The following is a 15,032-nucleotide window of genomic DNA, read 5'->3' as shown; positions in this document are numbered from 1 at the left end:
ACTGCTTTAGCTGTATCCGTTCCTAAACCAATACGGTCGCAAGAGATTTTTAAGAAGTGTGAACCAGTACCAGCCCGTAGGTTGTCTAATACCCCCGCGCAATTCGGGGTGGTCATCAGCAGACTGCATAAGGCTCGAGAACCGCGGCTTTGGCCGACTCAAGGGCAGGCGGGGTGAAGGCGGAGCAGTTGCTGCACTAGTATAAGAACGACCAGCCTGACAAAAGCCCTTTGTCAGCCCGCCCCGGCTGGCATCTTGCACGGCAGCGAGAGGCACTGCCCCAAGGCTGAACGCCGGGCCCCAGCCCCGAGAGGACAGAGCACAAAGCACCCTCCGGCCTCTCGGCTTCTTTGTCTGCGCCGCTTCCACCCTCCTCCCCAAGGCATCAGCCACCCCCGAGGAGCCGCCAATCGGCAGCCAGGCGGAGGGCTCGGCCGCAGGGGTGTTGTCTCGCCCGCTGCCGCTGATTGGAGGCTTCCGCTTCCCCATAAGGCTCTATCTCCCCCCTCCTCGCAGCAGCGGCGTCAGAAATAGAAAGGGCGAGAGCGGCGCTGGGGTGGAGGTTGCGCTGCGCAGGGCTGGAACGTGCGCCGGGGGCCGGTCGCTGCTGCCATCGCTGCCCGGGGGAGGCCTCGCGAGTCCCTGATCTCGAGCCGCCGGCCCCCACATCCAGCCCCTGCAACCCCGAGGGACTCGGGAGGCCCGAGGAAGCCGCCGGAGCGGCAGCTGTGGTGCCCCGTGCAGCGAGGGGGGAGCGGCAGCCGCACGCAGCGGGCCTGCAGCAGGGGGGCCGCGGAGAGCAGGATGGCGCTGGATTTCCTAGCGGGATGCGTTGGCGGTAAGAGAGGAGCGAGGCTCCCCCGGCGCTGGGGCTCCGCGCGAGGATTGCTGCAGTGATCCGGTTACATAAGCGGCAGCCAGCAGCGAGGGGCAGGAACCGAGCCAGGGGCGCTAGGGCCTGATCCCTGCCGGGGGCGCACAGCGAAGGGACCACGCGCTGGGGCAGCGTGCGCGGTCCCGGGGCGCAGAGCAGTGGGTGGGCATGGGCGGGGGGGCGCACAGGAGGCGGGGGTGGATCAGCTCTCGCCGGGCCGGGCCGGCTGGGGAGAAGGATTCCAAGCGCTGGCGGGTCCTTCCCCCGCTCTGCAGGCTGCTGGCGTGGCAGCTTCGCTCTGCCAGCGCCGGGAGCTTCACGCCTCCGCTGGCTCCGCGCGCCCTGAATGGCTCCGGCCCTTTGTAGGGGCCGGGCTGGGCCCATTGTCTCTGCCCGCGGTTGCAGGCTGGAGCGTGCGCGGAGCTGGTGCAGGAGCAGGGGGTGAGTCAGCGCCCAGGAGTCAGGTTTCTTCGCGGAAACGCGAGTTCTGCTCCGTCCAGGGGCCGCCAAGATCAAAGGGGGGAGCTCGAACAGTGAGCTGCACTTCTGTCCCCTCCCCGCGAACTGAGCATCACGCTCTTCTCCAGAGCTGCTCCCCAACCCGGTCACCATTTCTGGCGCATGTCCTAGGAGTTCCCTCACCTCCCTTCCCCCCCAGAACGGCCACCACTCCCCCTTCCCTCCCAGCCACCCCACAACGTGCAAACCCCTGTGCTGAATCTGCAGGTGTTCCTTGTGCGCGATGCACACCCCGTGTAGCTCTTCCACTGCAGCTCTTCCACTGCCTGACCACAAGTACAAAGCACACAAAGGGAGCTCTCATTCCTGCTACATCACATTGATGGGAAACGTGCCTAGATGCGGCATTAGATGCTTTCTTAACCTTAAGTACTTCCCCAGGAGAGGATGCAAGGGGGGGGGGGAGGCCCTGCAAGGGGGTAGGATATGGCAGGGTATGGCACCCGCTTGGCAGTCTGTACTTACGTTTCTTCCGCAATTGTGCGCAGCCTCTAACATCTGTGCAGGGAGTTGCTTGCCTGCCTCTGGCTATAGCTGTGAACTCCAGAGAGCAAGAGATCTTATCTCTGCGAGAAAGAATAGAGGCTTTTTCCATTAACAAGTTAAGGACTAAGGATCAAGGCGCCATCTGTTTGAATAAAACAGTGCAAGTGTAACCTTTAGCTTTCTCCCTTGGAAGAGATGTTTAATGGTTAGCTGACTGATGGCAGTAAAACCTTTACGTAGAGATGGGAGGGGAAAACACTATTGGAATCCACTGCTCCGTAAATGAAGTATATAGTCATGCGGTAGGGGATGTGCTAGATATTTAACACCATACCTCCTGTTTTATACATCAGAATTTCATACAGGATTTAAATACTTAGGGTTAGATTCACAAAAGGACTTAAACACCTAACCCACAACAAGGCTCCAGTGGGATTCACAAAATGCCTGCTCAGGTGGCCCCTAACCCTGTAACAGCCTACAATTACTCAGCACCCAGGGTGAAGAAAAGTCAATTATTTAAAAAAAAAAATGTGGTTTTGTTTTTTTATTTTATTTTATTGAATTTTTGATAAAATGCCTCTTGAGGAAAAAACCTATCTAGAGATGGTTTTAATTAAGATCCATTATAGCTCAAAGATATCTCATCATAGAATGGGGATTATAAATTCTAATTCTATAATATGAGACAATATCTTCATGTAATGTTTAAGAAATTTTTTTGAAAATGAGTTCCAATAGTTCATGGATTAGGGACCCAATCTTAGGGGGTTCCAGGGGGTTCTGTATAGATTATTTATGTTAATCTTTCTATCTACCCACTGGGACTCAGTGCTAAGTCTAGAAGATGCTATCCGAGATGCTTAGTTTTGCAGTTCTCAGACTCTGGATTTGTGTCTCCAGAGATAATATGCTTGTTAACAGCAAAAATTATTTTAAATAAATATATAGAGGTGAGAAATAACAGACCTCAACCTTTTGTCCCTCTGCAAATTTGTGTACACAGAGTTAGTCCCTTACCTCTCTCTAAAAGTACAAAGTTTCAAAAAGTTCAATGAATAGAAGATTGTTGGAGGCGGAATAGATCTGGACAAGGAGAAGAAGTCTGGAGATAAATGTGAGACGGGAGGGGCAGGCAGTAGAAACAAAAGTGAAACTGTTTGAGCAGAATATTCCAGAAATCTTGAGGTCTTTCTGAGTGTAGCCTTCATTTATTTGAGATCTACCATACCATTCTCTCGCTAGAAGGGAAAACCAAAATGGCAGCAGGGCTTAAAAGAGACCCAGTTTGGGTCTCCTCTGTCTCTGAGTTGTGAAGAATATGTATAACTGACAAGAATGCACTTTTATGTAGAAATCCATGATTAAATTGAGTCTTCAGTTTGATTTAAATCAAATCCACCCTGAGTCAGCACCTAAGTTTTTGCAGTAAAAGTTCTCTAGGTGCCTATGTTTTTGCCTTTGTGTTTGCTTGCTGCACCAAGGCACCTGGACACCTAAGCCTCAGTGCAATGCTATGACCAGCAGCAGATGTTCCTATCCTACATTGCCACTGGCCTAATCTGGTAAAGCATGCCCAGACCTTGTCTACCAGGTCAGGCCCCTATAGGGGAGCTTACACAAAACAGCAAGGGTTTTTTAGGCCAGTGGTTAGGTACTCACCTGGGCTGTGGGAGACCCTAGGTCAAGTCCCCTTTCACTTAGAGAAAGTGTTTGAACAGAGATCTGCCCTCCTCTCAGGTGAGTGCTCTAGTCAGTGACCTAGGGTATATTCTGATGTGGGGCTTCCTCCATCTCTTCTGGTTAAGTTGTTCCACTGTAGATAACTACTGAAAGACTCATTGGTGCTTGGGACTGGATTGTGAGGGTCTCACGTCCCAGGTTTTTCCAATAAGGCCATCAGGCTACAGAGTCATATATTTTCTCTCTCTCACCCAGTGATTCTTTCATTATTTATCCACAATGGAATATCTTACCACAGGTGATATAGAGGGAGCCCCACATCAGACTATCCTGTAACCCAGTGGTTAGGGCACTCACCTGAGAGGTAGCAGATCTCTCAATTCTTTTTCCCCCCTCAGATGGAGGGGGACTTGAACCAGGGGTCTCCCACATTCCAGGTGAGAACTTTTAGCCCAGTGGCTAAGGTAATGAGGGAAGTTCTCTCTCCTTGCTTCTTACTAAAACAGCATAGGCACCTAACACCAAGAGAGGGCATCTGAGAATCCCAAACAAAGGGAGGTGCCTTACTGCAGCCTAGAGTTGGGCCCTTATCTCCAAGAAAGGGGCAGAGCTTATCACAGGGCACTTGGCTTCGGATTGGCCCTTGGCTAGGTTAGGTGAAGAGCCACCTAGTATGCTGGGTTTTTGTGACTCCTATTCTTAGGCGCCTGTCTCTCCCCATTCATTGCATAGGAAGCCTAGGCACCAAGCTCAGGCTTTGTGAGTGACTTTCTAGGTACCTGCGGGTTAGGCATGGCAACACTCACTATCACCACGCCTACTCTGCAGGAGCATTTGACGCATAGGCAAGCCCTTAATGTCTAATGGTAACTAGATGAGTAAGGGTAAAGCCATCAATCATTTTTAAAGAACTTTGTCGCTCAGTTGTTTCTGGTAATGAAGTATGAAAAGAATACTTTACGTGCTTCAAAATAGTAGGCAAGGAACCTTATGCCCAGGCCTAATCACGCTGTAGTGAGATCTCTTCACTCCATTCGGTTAGAATTTGCTTGAGTCCTATCAGAGTACTGTGTTGCAGCACTATTTTCCACCACATCTGGAAAGACTAATGTCAGCCTGTTCTTACAAGAATGTTTGTTTCAGTTTTGCTCCTACCCAGTAAAGATCATATATACCTGACAGTCCCTTCCACTGCAAGACAATCACTTCTACATGGACATGCCTGTGGTACCACAATATTTGCCTGCTGGGGATGACTGACTGTAGATTTTAAGGCCAGAAGGGATCATTAGATAAAATAACCAGACCTACTGAGTAGCACACCACAGAATTTCACCCTTTCTTTAATCCAGTGACTTGTTTGACTAAAGCATATTTTCCAGAAAGCTATCTAGTTTTAATTTGACAACATCAAGAGATGGATAATCCACTGCTTCCCCTGGTAATTTGTTCCATGTGTGGCCTGCCTGTAACAAAGTGCACCTAAAGTTACACCTAGAGTTATGTGCTCATTCTAGGACTACTGTAGCGTTGGATTGCTGTAAGGGGAAAAAATACTAGCTCGTACAACCATAAAACTGCCATTTATCTTGTTGCAGGTGCTGCTGGGGTGCTAGTAGGACATCCATTTGACACTGTTAAGGTGGGTTGATTTTGAACAGGTTTAACTTCTGCACACTCCAGGCAGAAAGTAGTGCAAAAGTATTTGCAAGGGAAAAAATGCAAACACCGGCATTTCAGAAGCATAAGCCTGATGGTCCAAATCTTGAAATAATCCTTTTCAGGTATTCTTCTAGAGTTGCTGAAGTCCCAGAACTTTAAAAGCAAATGAAAATCACTTCAATGTAAGATTAAAACCAGTAACAGGACAGAGTTTAAACTTAAGAATTTAGATCCAGGCTTGCTTCCCTGCAGCTGTTTATCACTGACATCTAAAACTGCCTGTACCCTCTCTTGTAATTTAAACTTATTTTGTTATGGGCTGGAATTTTTCATTTTAAAAAAAAAAAAGCTTTCCTATTCACTGAAAGCATTCGTTTGTTATATTGGCCAATAGTCCTATCATTAGTGAACAAAATCAATTAACTGCATGAAGCAGCAGTTTCACAATTTGACACACTGTTTTGGGCTTTTTTCTTTCTTCCTCTTCAAGGAATCCTTTTACCTTTCCTAGCCAGAATTGATTTTCCTTTGAGACACTAATGATTATCAGCTGTATGTATTGTGTGCAGATAGGCTGAGATAAAAGGGTAGTATTTTCAGAATTGGCTATGTCTCTTGAAAAGTCAATGAGGCTTAGCCCTGGTCTACACTTGGGGGGTGGGGGGGAGATTTGACTTCAGTTATGTGAATAGCGTAGCTGAAGTCGGCGTATCTTAGGTCGACTTACCTGGCCATGAGGACGGTGGCGAGTCGACCACTGCCGCTCCCCCGTCAACTCCACTTCCGCCTCTTGCGAGCTGGAGTTCGGGAGTCGATGGGGAGCGTGTTCGGGGATCGATTTATCGCATCTAGACGAGATGCCATAAATCGATCTCCGAAAGATCGATCACTAGCCGCCAATTTGGCAGGTAGTGAAGACCTGCCCTTAGGCTCCTAAGTGTCTAAGTCACTTTTCAAAATGGGATATAGGCACTTTGAGAGCTTTACTCCTGTCTAGTCACCTGTAAAGGCAGAATATAGTCTCCCAGTAGAAGATGTACCCAGAACTAAATTAACATACTGTACTTGATAACTTTCTCCTCTACAGAGCATGCCATCTAACATTATACTTTTTAAGTTCAGGACAAAGCTGGATATCTAAATGCAATAAATAAGGGAAATATCTGACTGCTATTAAGGGTGTGCATCACCCTATTACATATTTTAGCCACATGGTTATTTGTTATTGAAAAGCTCTCATATTACTGGGTATTAAGTTCCTATAAATCCAATGCAAGCTGTTCTAATATAAAGTTAAATACTTCAGGATATGTTAACCTTCGCTATTAAAGAGATTCAGCTGAATTTCACTAAACACATTCTCATTGATTGTATTACTTGGAGTTGCAACTATTTTTAGAGTTGGTGCCAGAGGAAGAGTACTACAGCCCCACACCTACAAAGATTTAATCACATGCTTAAATTTATGGCTTGTGTCTCGTTTAATTGACAAAAGTGGAACTGCTAAAATACATGCTTAACTTCAGGTTTTGGGAGATGCTTAAGTCAATGGAACTACTGAGAGGATATACAAATTAAGCAAGTGCTTAAGTCTGAAGGATTGATGCTCTAGTGTTGAATATTGTAATTTTTTTTAATTAAGCATTATTTAGTGCACAGTGAGAGCTGGATTGGCCATAGACTAACTGGCATGACAGTTCAATGGAGTATTGTCAATTTCTGTAATTATTTTAATAGTTGTTGCTTTATTAAATCCAGGGTAATTTATTTTCTTAGTGGTAGAAGGAAATAGCCTTCCCTACCTTTTCCATGCTGGAGAATACAATATAACCAGTATTTGTATAATCAGCCAGTGTAAACACTAGTAAAGTGTGGGGGAAAACTAAGAATTTGTAACCAATCTTTAAAAAGAGAGAACTGTTTATAAAATGCTGTCTTTTGTGTGTTCTGTTAAGATTAACGCTACAGGACTGATGAGGATTAGATGATTAATTGGATTGCCTTTATTTATTTATTTATTTATTTTTAACTATACTAAAGTGTTAATACAGTAGTTTCAAAATGAGGAAGCTGCATCAGTAGAGCCAGAATTCTGCTTCCTTCTCAACTTTTAAACCTTTTTGCCAGAGATCATGCTTCATAAGGGCAAAAACATGGGATAGAGGGAAGGTGGGATGGGGCGGGGAAGGGATGGTGGAAACACATAGGATAAAGAATTAATTTCTAAAATCATGCTAAAACAAATCAAACTGATTTTGAGTCTAATCTCAAAAGTGGCAAACTCCCTTTCCCTGGTTTGTTGATGTAATATGTAAAATTGCTTTGTTGCTTTTAACTGCCTTTACTTTCTGAGCTAGGGGCTGTCTTCATTAACAGCAAAAGTGTTACTTTGTTGTAGATGACAGATAAGCCTCATCACTGGAGAGTTACCTAGTAAGTATAGACCAGGTGAACACTTCTGTTTCTCTCAGTCTTAATTTATTCCAAAATGTATGATTAGTTCAAACAGACAACCTTATATAGTTTTTAAACTGATGTGTCCCATTACTAGTGTTCTGAATTGGAGGGAGTGGGGTATGAGAATCCCTTTTTAATGGGAACATTTAAGTCTATAGATTTTTTTTGTTTTTGTTTTCTTCTGAAACTTTCTGGTGTGCATTTCTCACCAGGTGCTTAAGGTTGTGCACAGAGTGGTTGTGAAACTGGATCTTGGGCACACTTTCAATTGATCTGTTTCATCTGCTTCTTAAATTTGGAGGGCATATGTTTAGTTTAGACGTATTGAAAATGCACCAAACTTGTACATACTAAATATTTGCGCGTGCTTTTTTTTTTTTTTTTTTTTTTTTTTCTGCTCACTCTTTGATATCTTAAAACAAATTTTCAGTAACTTGAAATTGTGAAATGAAGTTACTTTTGGGCCAGCCTGTTTAAATCACCATGAACTGTCCGATACAGGAAGGAGGAGGAGGATAAGAATTTATCAGCAGATTAATGACACAATATAATTTTGTAATAAAACCCACCTCTGCACAGACTTTTTTTTAAGCCAGATTACATAGCATAAAAGCATCAAACTTTATTTTCTGCTCAAAATATTAAAATGTGGCAGTGAGCCATTGATAAATGCAGTTTATCAAGCATTTACCTCCACTATGCCAGTTAACACATCTCTGCCCTGACTAGTTCTGACATTAACAATTGAAGTGTCTTTAAAAGGCTGCCATTTAAAAAACAAACAAAATCCCTCCCTTCACCTCTAGATTTGGTGTTTTTAGGCCCAATTATACTGGCCTCAGGTTTGAGAGGTAGTATTCAGTCCTGTCCAGTGATCGGTTCAAGGTCCAATATTTCACAGTTAGGGCTAGAAACTGAAGCTTTATATCAAGGGTTCCAACTTGGATACAGAGCATGCTTTTGGTAGCTTTTATCTGCAAACACTTACGTACAAAAAAGTTATTGGGCAATGAAAGGTCTTAAACTTAAGTTATTTTCTTTACTTCCAAGGCCTATACAGTTGGGACTCATTGTAAACAAGCCAGGGGATATGAAAAATAGTACCAATAAAATTAAACCGATTGCTCTCTTATTCATGATAGTGTAGTATAAAATTTATTGGCACTGCTTGCGATGAGCTTCATAGCTCACTTAACAGCTCTGCTACTTTTAACAATCCCAAACTCAGGCTGATAAATCCTTCACACCACACTATCATGTATTCAGTAATCTGTAGGAAATTAAGAGGCTATGATCTCTTTAAATCACATTGTAAACTTAATTGAGGGTGGTTTGTAACTGGTTTAATATCTCACTCTGTACTGCAGTATTTTAACGGTTTCTTCCCTGGAGTGAGTTGTCTTGCCATAAGGCAGGCTAAAAAAGGTATTCTTGTGCTTAGATAGTTCAAACCATCTTTTGTTTTTAAAAAGTGACCCTTGACATTTAGTTTGCATATTACATGGTCTAGTATTTACTTCGAGGAAAATACTAATATTTAACTTTGAAAGTAAATTTTACTGTCTCTTTAAAAGTGAAAACTAAATACGAAACTTTTGAACAAAAAACTAACAAGGCCAAAATCCTTTGCTGACCCATACATTGCCTTCACTATCATAGATATTCTGCTGTTGCTGTATGCATGGGTCTTCCATTGACACCAGTGGGAGCTTTAAGCAGATAGGGAGAACAGTTACTGGGGTCAAGAATCCATCATGCAAATTGGAGAACTACAGTATCTAGAATTAAAACTTCTTTTAAAAAGCATGTTTTGCTTTGAAATTGCAGCATATTGGATAGCTTATAGGTATCCCCCTCCTCAAAATGCTCACAACCCTGCACTCTGATAAACAAAGACAAAGTTCTAGCTTTATCATTCTAGCCAGAATCAATGTTAGTTACTGGAATATGGCTTTTTACATGTGTGTATCTGAGTTTAAAAATGTTTTTAAAGTGCAGGAGACAAATTAGGGGTGGGGTGGGGTGGGGGGGGATCAAATTTAAGCCTTAAAAGAGTGGCCTATAAATACATGAGAATATGGGGCCTTTCTCTCACACCCTACCCCATCTCACTCCACACACAGTTATGGTGGCATCTTTCTGACAAAAAATTTACTAAGGATAAAGTGCATGTTACATAGGGAATGTATGTACAAATCAGAGTAAATAAAGATCACTTAGAGCACTGTAGCTTAGAAATATGCTCTATAAAGCTTATTGAAATCTTAAGTTAGCATTCTGCCTTTATGGGGAAAAAAAAAGGGGGGAGGGGAATGAAAAGCAGGCCCAGGATTTAAAGAGTCTTGTGATTTTGGGGGGGGGAGGGGGGGGAAGAGGTATGCCCAATTTGAGACACCTTAGCAGTTCCTGATTTTTCAGAAAGTGCTGAGCACCTGTGAGAAAAATCAGACCTCCTTAAGGTGTCTTAAGTTGGGCATCCACAAACACTAGCCATTTTTTGAAAACCTTGATCCAGACATTCTAAAATTGTTCATTTGAAGACTGTTAGTATGTCACTGGCCACATTTCATGCCTAGTTTGTAGATCAGTTATAAAAATTCTCCGTTACATCCCAAAGCGTTGACAAATCATTAACATCTAGATTAAGAAAGCGCTGGTTTTTAGCGTTGGTTAAACCTATAGCCGCTTTTCACTATATTGCACTTTCAAACTGGTTAAATATTTCCCATTTGTTTTGTAAAAAGGACTTAGTTTAATGAATGCTTCCCCCCAGGTTTTATCATCTCAAAAGCAATCAACTCTGAACATCTCTTTAAAACAATTTTACATTGCCATTATGGCATTCTGGAATCTTTACTGTGCGCTTTGTGTAGACATTACCATAACGTACCTCCATATATAGGTACCAAGCACTAATGTACCAGTCACATCAATATTGCCATACAAATAATTTCTTCTCACTAAACTTCTTGTAGGTGCGTCTTCAAGTACAAAGTGTAGAGAAACCTCTCTACCGTGGGACCTACCATTGCTTTCAGTCTATCATAAAGCATGAATCAGTAAGTAGCTAATTGCTGTTTTATACAAGGATAAATAATGTATTTAGTGCGATTAGAAAAACTATGAAATGGTAGTGTTTTACATTGATCTTAATTGAGCTCCAGATGAAATGTGAGTTTCACATCAGGACAGGTTTATCTCTGGATCTTCCAAACAGTTAAGAATTTGCACCAAAACTTTTCAAACCTGGTTGTCAAAGCACTGGAATGGTTTGTAATCTAGATGTCGAATGCATAAACAAGATCCAGTGCTTGGAAATTGAAGTCGTCAAAGTTAACGCTTTGGAAATAAGATACAATTTTAAAAAAAGGAAATTAACAATTGAACATCTTAAATCCCTGTGGAGGGTTCATCACTAGGAGCAGTGGTCCCCAAACTGTAAGGCATGCGCCCCTAGGGGGGCATGGAGGAACTTCAGGGAGGCATGTTGTGGCCTCTGGGCCAGTCCCCACAGTATGGTGGGGAGGGAGCACTGCAGCTCTGCTCTGCCCCCAGATGTAGCTCCTCTGCTGAGCCAGCTGCATTAATGGAGTGGGTGCAGACAGAGCGCACTATTGGTAAGGGGGGGAGCATGACAGGAAAAATGTGGACACCACTGACTCAAAGTCTTTAAACAAGACATGATGTCTTTCTGAAAGATGCTCTAATTCAACCACAAGTTATTGGGCTGGATACAAAAATAGTGGCGTGAAATGTGTGGTATGTATAATACAGGAAATCAGATGAGATTATCATAATTGTACTTGTGACCATTAAGTAGATTCGGGAACTTTAAACATTTAACTGACCATGTTCTTATGCTGAAGGATGCTTTTTGGAGTTCTAGCTGTTGATCAAATTACTGCTTAATGCAGACAGAAAATGTTGTACTTCGTAGGGAATCTCTCTGTCTGCCACCAGCCACCTTGTTGAGAAGTTAGAGCAGGTGGGCAAGCTTTTTGCCCCAAGGGCCACATCGGGGTGTGAACTGTATGGAGGGCCGGGTAGGGAAGGCTGTGCCTCCCCAAACAGCCTGGCCCCCGTCCCCCTCAAAACCCTCGACCCATCCAACCCCCTCTGCTCCCTGTCCCCTGACTGCCCTGCCCCCTATCCACACCCCTGCCCCCTGACAGGCCCCCGGGGACCTCACCCCCTATCTAACCCCCCTCCCTCCCAAACCTCCACCCCATCCAACTGTCCCCTAACTGCTCCCCAGCCCCTTATCCAACCCCCCGCCCCCTTACCATGCAGCTCAGAGCAGCAGGAGCTCGCAGCCCCAGCGGAATCTGCCACTGTGTAGGCAGCATGGCTTAACTGCAGGGGAGGAGGGACAGCAGGGGAGGGGCTGGGAGCTAGCCTCCCTGGCCAGGAGCTCAAGGGCTGGCCAGGAGCTCAAGGGCCCGCGGGCCGTACTTTGCCCACCTCTGAGTTAGAGCAACAGTTGTACAAGAGCTGAAGAGAAGCTTATTTTCTTAGAAAATCATTAACGCTATTCTTAAACAGCACTTTGTTTTTAATTTATTTCCTAGGCGTTTGGACTTTATAAAGGTATTGGGTCACCAATGATGGGACTTACCTTCATTAACGCACTTGTGTTTGGCGTTCAGGGAAACACAATTCGTGCTCTCGGAAAAGACACTCCTCTAAACCAGTTTCTTGCAGGTTCGGCAGCAGGAGCCATTCAGTGTGTGATCTGCTGCCCTATGGAGTTAGCTAAGACAAGAATGCAACTTCAGGGAACAGGTGAATACAATCTAAAGTCAAAGAATTACAAGAATTCTCTAGATTGCTTGCTTAAAATCTACCAAAAGGAAGGTTTGAGAGGTATCAACAGGGGCATGGTGTCCACATTCCTAAGAGAGACCCCGAGCTTTGGCTTTTACTTCCTGACATACGACTCTTTGACCAGATACTTAGGCTGTGAAGTGGAGGACAGTTACATCATCCCCAAATTGCTGTTGGCTGGAGGCATGTCAGGAATTGTATCCTGGCTGTCTACCTATCCTGTGGATGTGATCAAGTCCCGGCTTCAGGCAGATGGAGTCAGAGGAGTTGTTCAATACAATGGAATTCTGGACTGCGTTAGAAAGAGTTACCATGAGGAAGGTTGGAAGGTGTTTACAAGAGGTCTTACTTCTACACTTCTCCGAGCTTTCCCTGTCAATGCAGCTACTTTTGCCACTGTCACGGTGTTTCTTATGTATATGAGGTCAGAGGAGAATCTACGTGAATGTGAGGCAGGTCCAGCAATCCAGCAGCCTTCAAGCTTGTGAATTCATTGTTCAGTGATTTAACACATCTGTTACATGTTTATTTTCTGGAGTTAATTTTACAGGGCTTATTTTTGTAAACATTTTATCTATAGAAATTGTGTAAATAAATTTTATCTGTGTAAAGGCTGTTACTTAGAATTTCATCTCATCACTCCTGTAAGCAGCTTATTACCTTTATAATGATCAAAATGTGTTAATCCAGGCAATGTAGGGATCTGACTTTAGAAACATACTGTACAGACAGTGCTGCTATATCGCTACGTATGGTCTGGAGAATCTTGTAGTACCAGAAACCAAGTTTTCTTCCAATCGTGTTTTGAATGACCAAGTCGATCACTTTGTTGAATACAAAAGAACATTTTTTGTATTTGACAGGGACACCTGTAGCCTTCATAGAAGTCATGGTTTATTATGCTGGAGATGTTACAGAGATAAGGCTTAAATGTTTAAGACATGGAGTAGCCTTCAGCTAGCTGTATTTCCCCCCCCCCCCCCTTGGCTTTTGTAAATTTCAGTTTAGTTATTTAAGTAGCCAGCCTAGTTTATTAAAACTTGATCTGTTCCATAACTTCTCTCACTTCCTTCCTTCTATACACACATGTATTTCTTTTTTCATTGTACTTAAAAGGAGCATTTGAATCCCACCTACATTTGTTTCTTTAAATTGCAGAGTTAAGGAGACTCAAGGCAAGTGAGCTTGATGGCATGATTTGCTTTTACCTTCAACTTTATTCATTTTTGTGTGTGCATGGAATGTGTTAACTAGCTTTAGTGCAAGCAACTTTCATTCTTCTGGAGAGGTTTATGTAATTACATGCCACTGCTGGCCATTCTCAGAACAGGCGATATGGCACTCAGTGATGTGTAATACAAGGTCTATTCTTTATTACTGCTCAAATTGTTACATGTATTAAACTGTTGGGTCATCACTTTTATATAGTCTTTTTTTTTTTAAATATATAGTGGTGAAAATACACAGTGGCATAGAGGTGGAGGTTCCATATCACACCATGCAGTGATGGATAGGGGTGTTATGCTGAAATGCCTAAAAGGGGATTAGGATTTGATGGTATTATATTAAGTTCTTATACTACACTGTCCTGATTTACTTTGTGTGTTTGGAATAAAGTCATACTGAAAAGTGTTCTGGAGAACCTTTTGTAACATTCACCAAGTGTTATATTTATAGCAGTGTGCCCAAAAGGGGATTGCTTTAAACAAAACTATTCATGTTGGATAATAACCACGATTGCTTGGCACAAACAGATGGAGGGGAAGCATGTTAAAAGCATCAAGCTTGCTCAGTGGATGTTGAACATGTTACACTTCTACTTGGGACAGGTGCAATATGTTTCTATTTTTTAAGAAGAAACTTTCAGTTTATAGCATTTTGTACTGTAACAAAATATGCTGGAGAAACCTGTAAAACTGGTATGTCTCTTTATACCTTGGAGGTATGTTGGATGTTTTGGTGCCTACTTGCACTGAGATTCAAACAATGTGAAACATGTCTAAGCTGTCTTTGCTTTGAATTATGCATATACAATTTACACCTTTGTACAGTATTCTGTATTTACTGTAATAAACTTAGGGAATAAAAGTTTTTTAAAATTTTGACATCAGTCCTCTGCTCTTCTTATAAATAGAAGTGAACCTATATTAACTTCTCTATTTAAACATCCTTTTGACATGTCTAATATACCTAGCTTCCAAAAGGAGTAAAAGATGCACTTTTTTGCCTGAAGGAAGCTATTTTCTACACATGCTACTGATAGCCCATTGCCGTAGCTTTTACTGTTTTCAGCATGAGGGTAAAAGCTGAGCTAAACTGATCTCTTTAAAACAGCAACATTTTAAGGTGTGTTTCAAGCTGCTTACTAACTGCTTTTCCTTTATGGCCAGAAGAGTAGGGTGACGAGACACCCTGATATTAAGGGCTTTATCTTAGATCCAGCTACACCATCTCTCTTCTTCCCCCCTACCCCCCAATTCTTTCACTTATCTGTAGGGTGACTAGTTAGCAACTGTGACTGGGTACA

General features: G+C 43.3%; 2 protein-coding genes across 5 annotated transcripts in view; one reads left to right on the top strand and one right to left on the bottom strand.

Annotated features, from left to right (window-relative positions):
- The window catches only part of SLC25A47 (solute carrier family 25 member 47), a 55,046-nt gene extending 43,004 nt beyond the window's left edge, over window positions 1-12,042 (bottom strand). For 2 of the 3 annotated variants that reach the window (XM_037900944.2, XM_043549957.1), the window contains exon 1: window positions 1,859-2,583. The gene's annotated coding sequence lies outside the window, so the exon portion shown is untranslated. Of the gene's footprint in view, window positions 1-1,858; window positions 2,584-11,964 lie in introns of those variants that run through there. The other variant, XM_043549955.1, reaches the window with a different exon arrangement.
- On the top strand, window positions 707-14,610 carry SLC25A29 (solute carrier family 25 member 29). 2 transcript variants are annotated; one of them, XR_005225605.2, is made up of 5 exons: window positions 707-838; window positions 5,161-5,204; window positions 10,657-10,740; window positions 12,250-13,391; window positions 13,526-14,610. XR_005225605.2 is itself a non-coding variant. In XM_037900943.2 (4 exons), the coding sequence occupies exons 1-4, from the start codon at window positions 805-807 to the stop codon at window positions 12,991-12,993; spliced, it is 906 nt and encodes a 301-aa protein (XP_037756871.1). In that variant the 5' UTR covers window positions 707-804; the 3' UTR covers window positions 12,994-14,610. The 2 variants fall into 2 exon arrangements, 1 of the variants encoding a protein (XP_037756871.1); XM_037900943.2 differs by having other exon boundaries at window positions 12,250-14,610.
- Window positions 14,611-15,032: the final 422 nt, after the last annotated feature.

This window comes from Chelonia mydas, chromosome 6 (assembly GCF_015237465.2).
Source record: "Chelonia mydas isolate rCheMyd1 chromosome 6, rCheMyd1.pri.v2, whole genome shotgun sequence".
Lineage (NCBI taxonomy): Eukaryota > Metazoa > Chordata > Testudines > Cheloniidae > Chelonia > Chelonia mydas.
Note: the sequence above shows the minus strand (reverse complement) of the source record. Positions and strands in the feature narration are given on the sequence as shown.

Bases quoted from the DNA above. Each gene is read 5' to 3' on its own strand.
- SLC25A29 (XM_037900943.2), top strand. From the start codon at position 805: ATGGCGCTGGATTTCCTAGCGGGATGCGTTGGCG. The intron at 839-5,160 runs GTAAGAGAGGAG...ATCTTGTTGCAG, and splicing joins CCTAGCGGGATGCGTTGGCG to GTGCTGCTGGGGTGCTAGTA. The intron at 10,741-12,249 runs GTAAGTAGCTAA...TTTATTTCCTAG, and splicing joins CTATCATAAAGCATGAATCA to GCGTTTGGACTTTATAAAGG.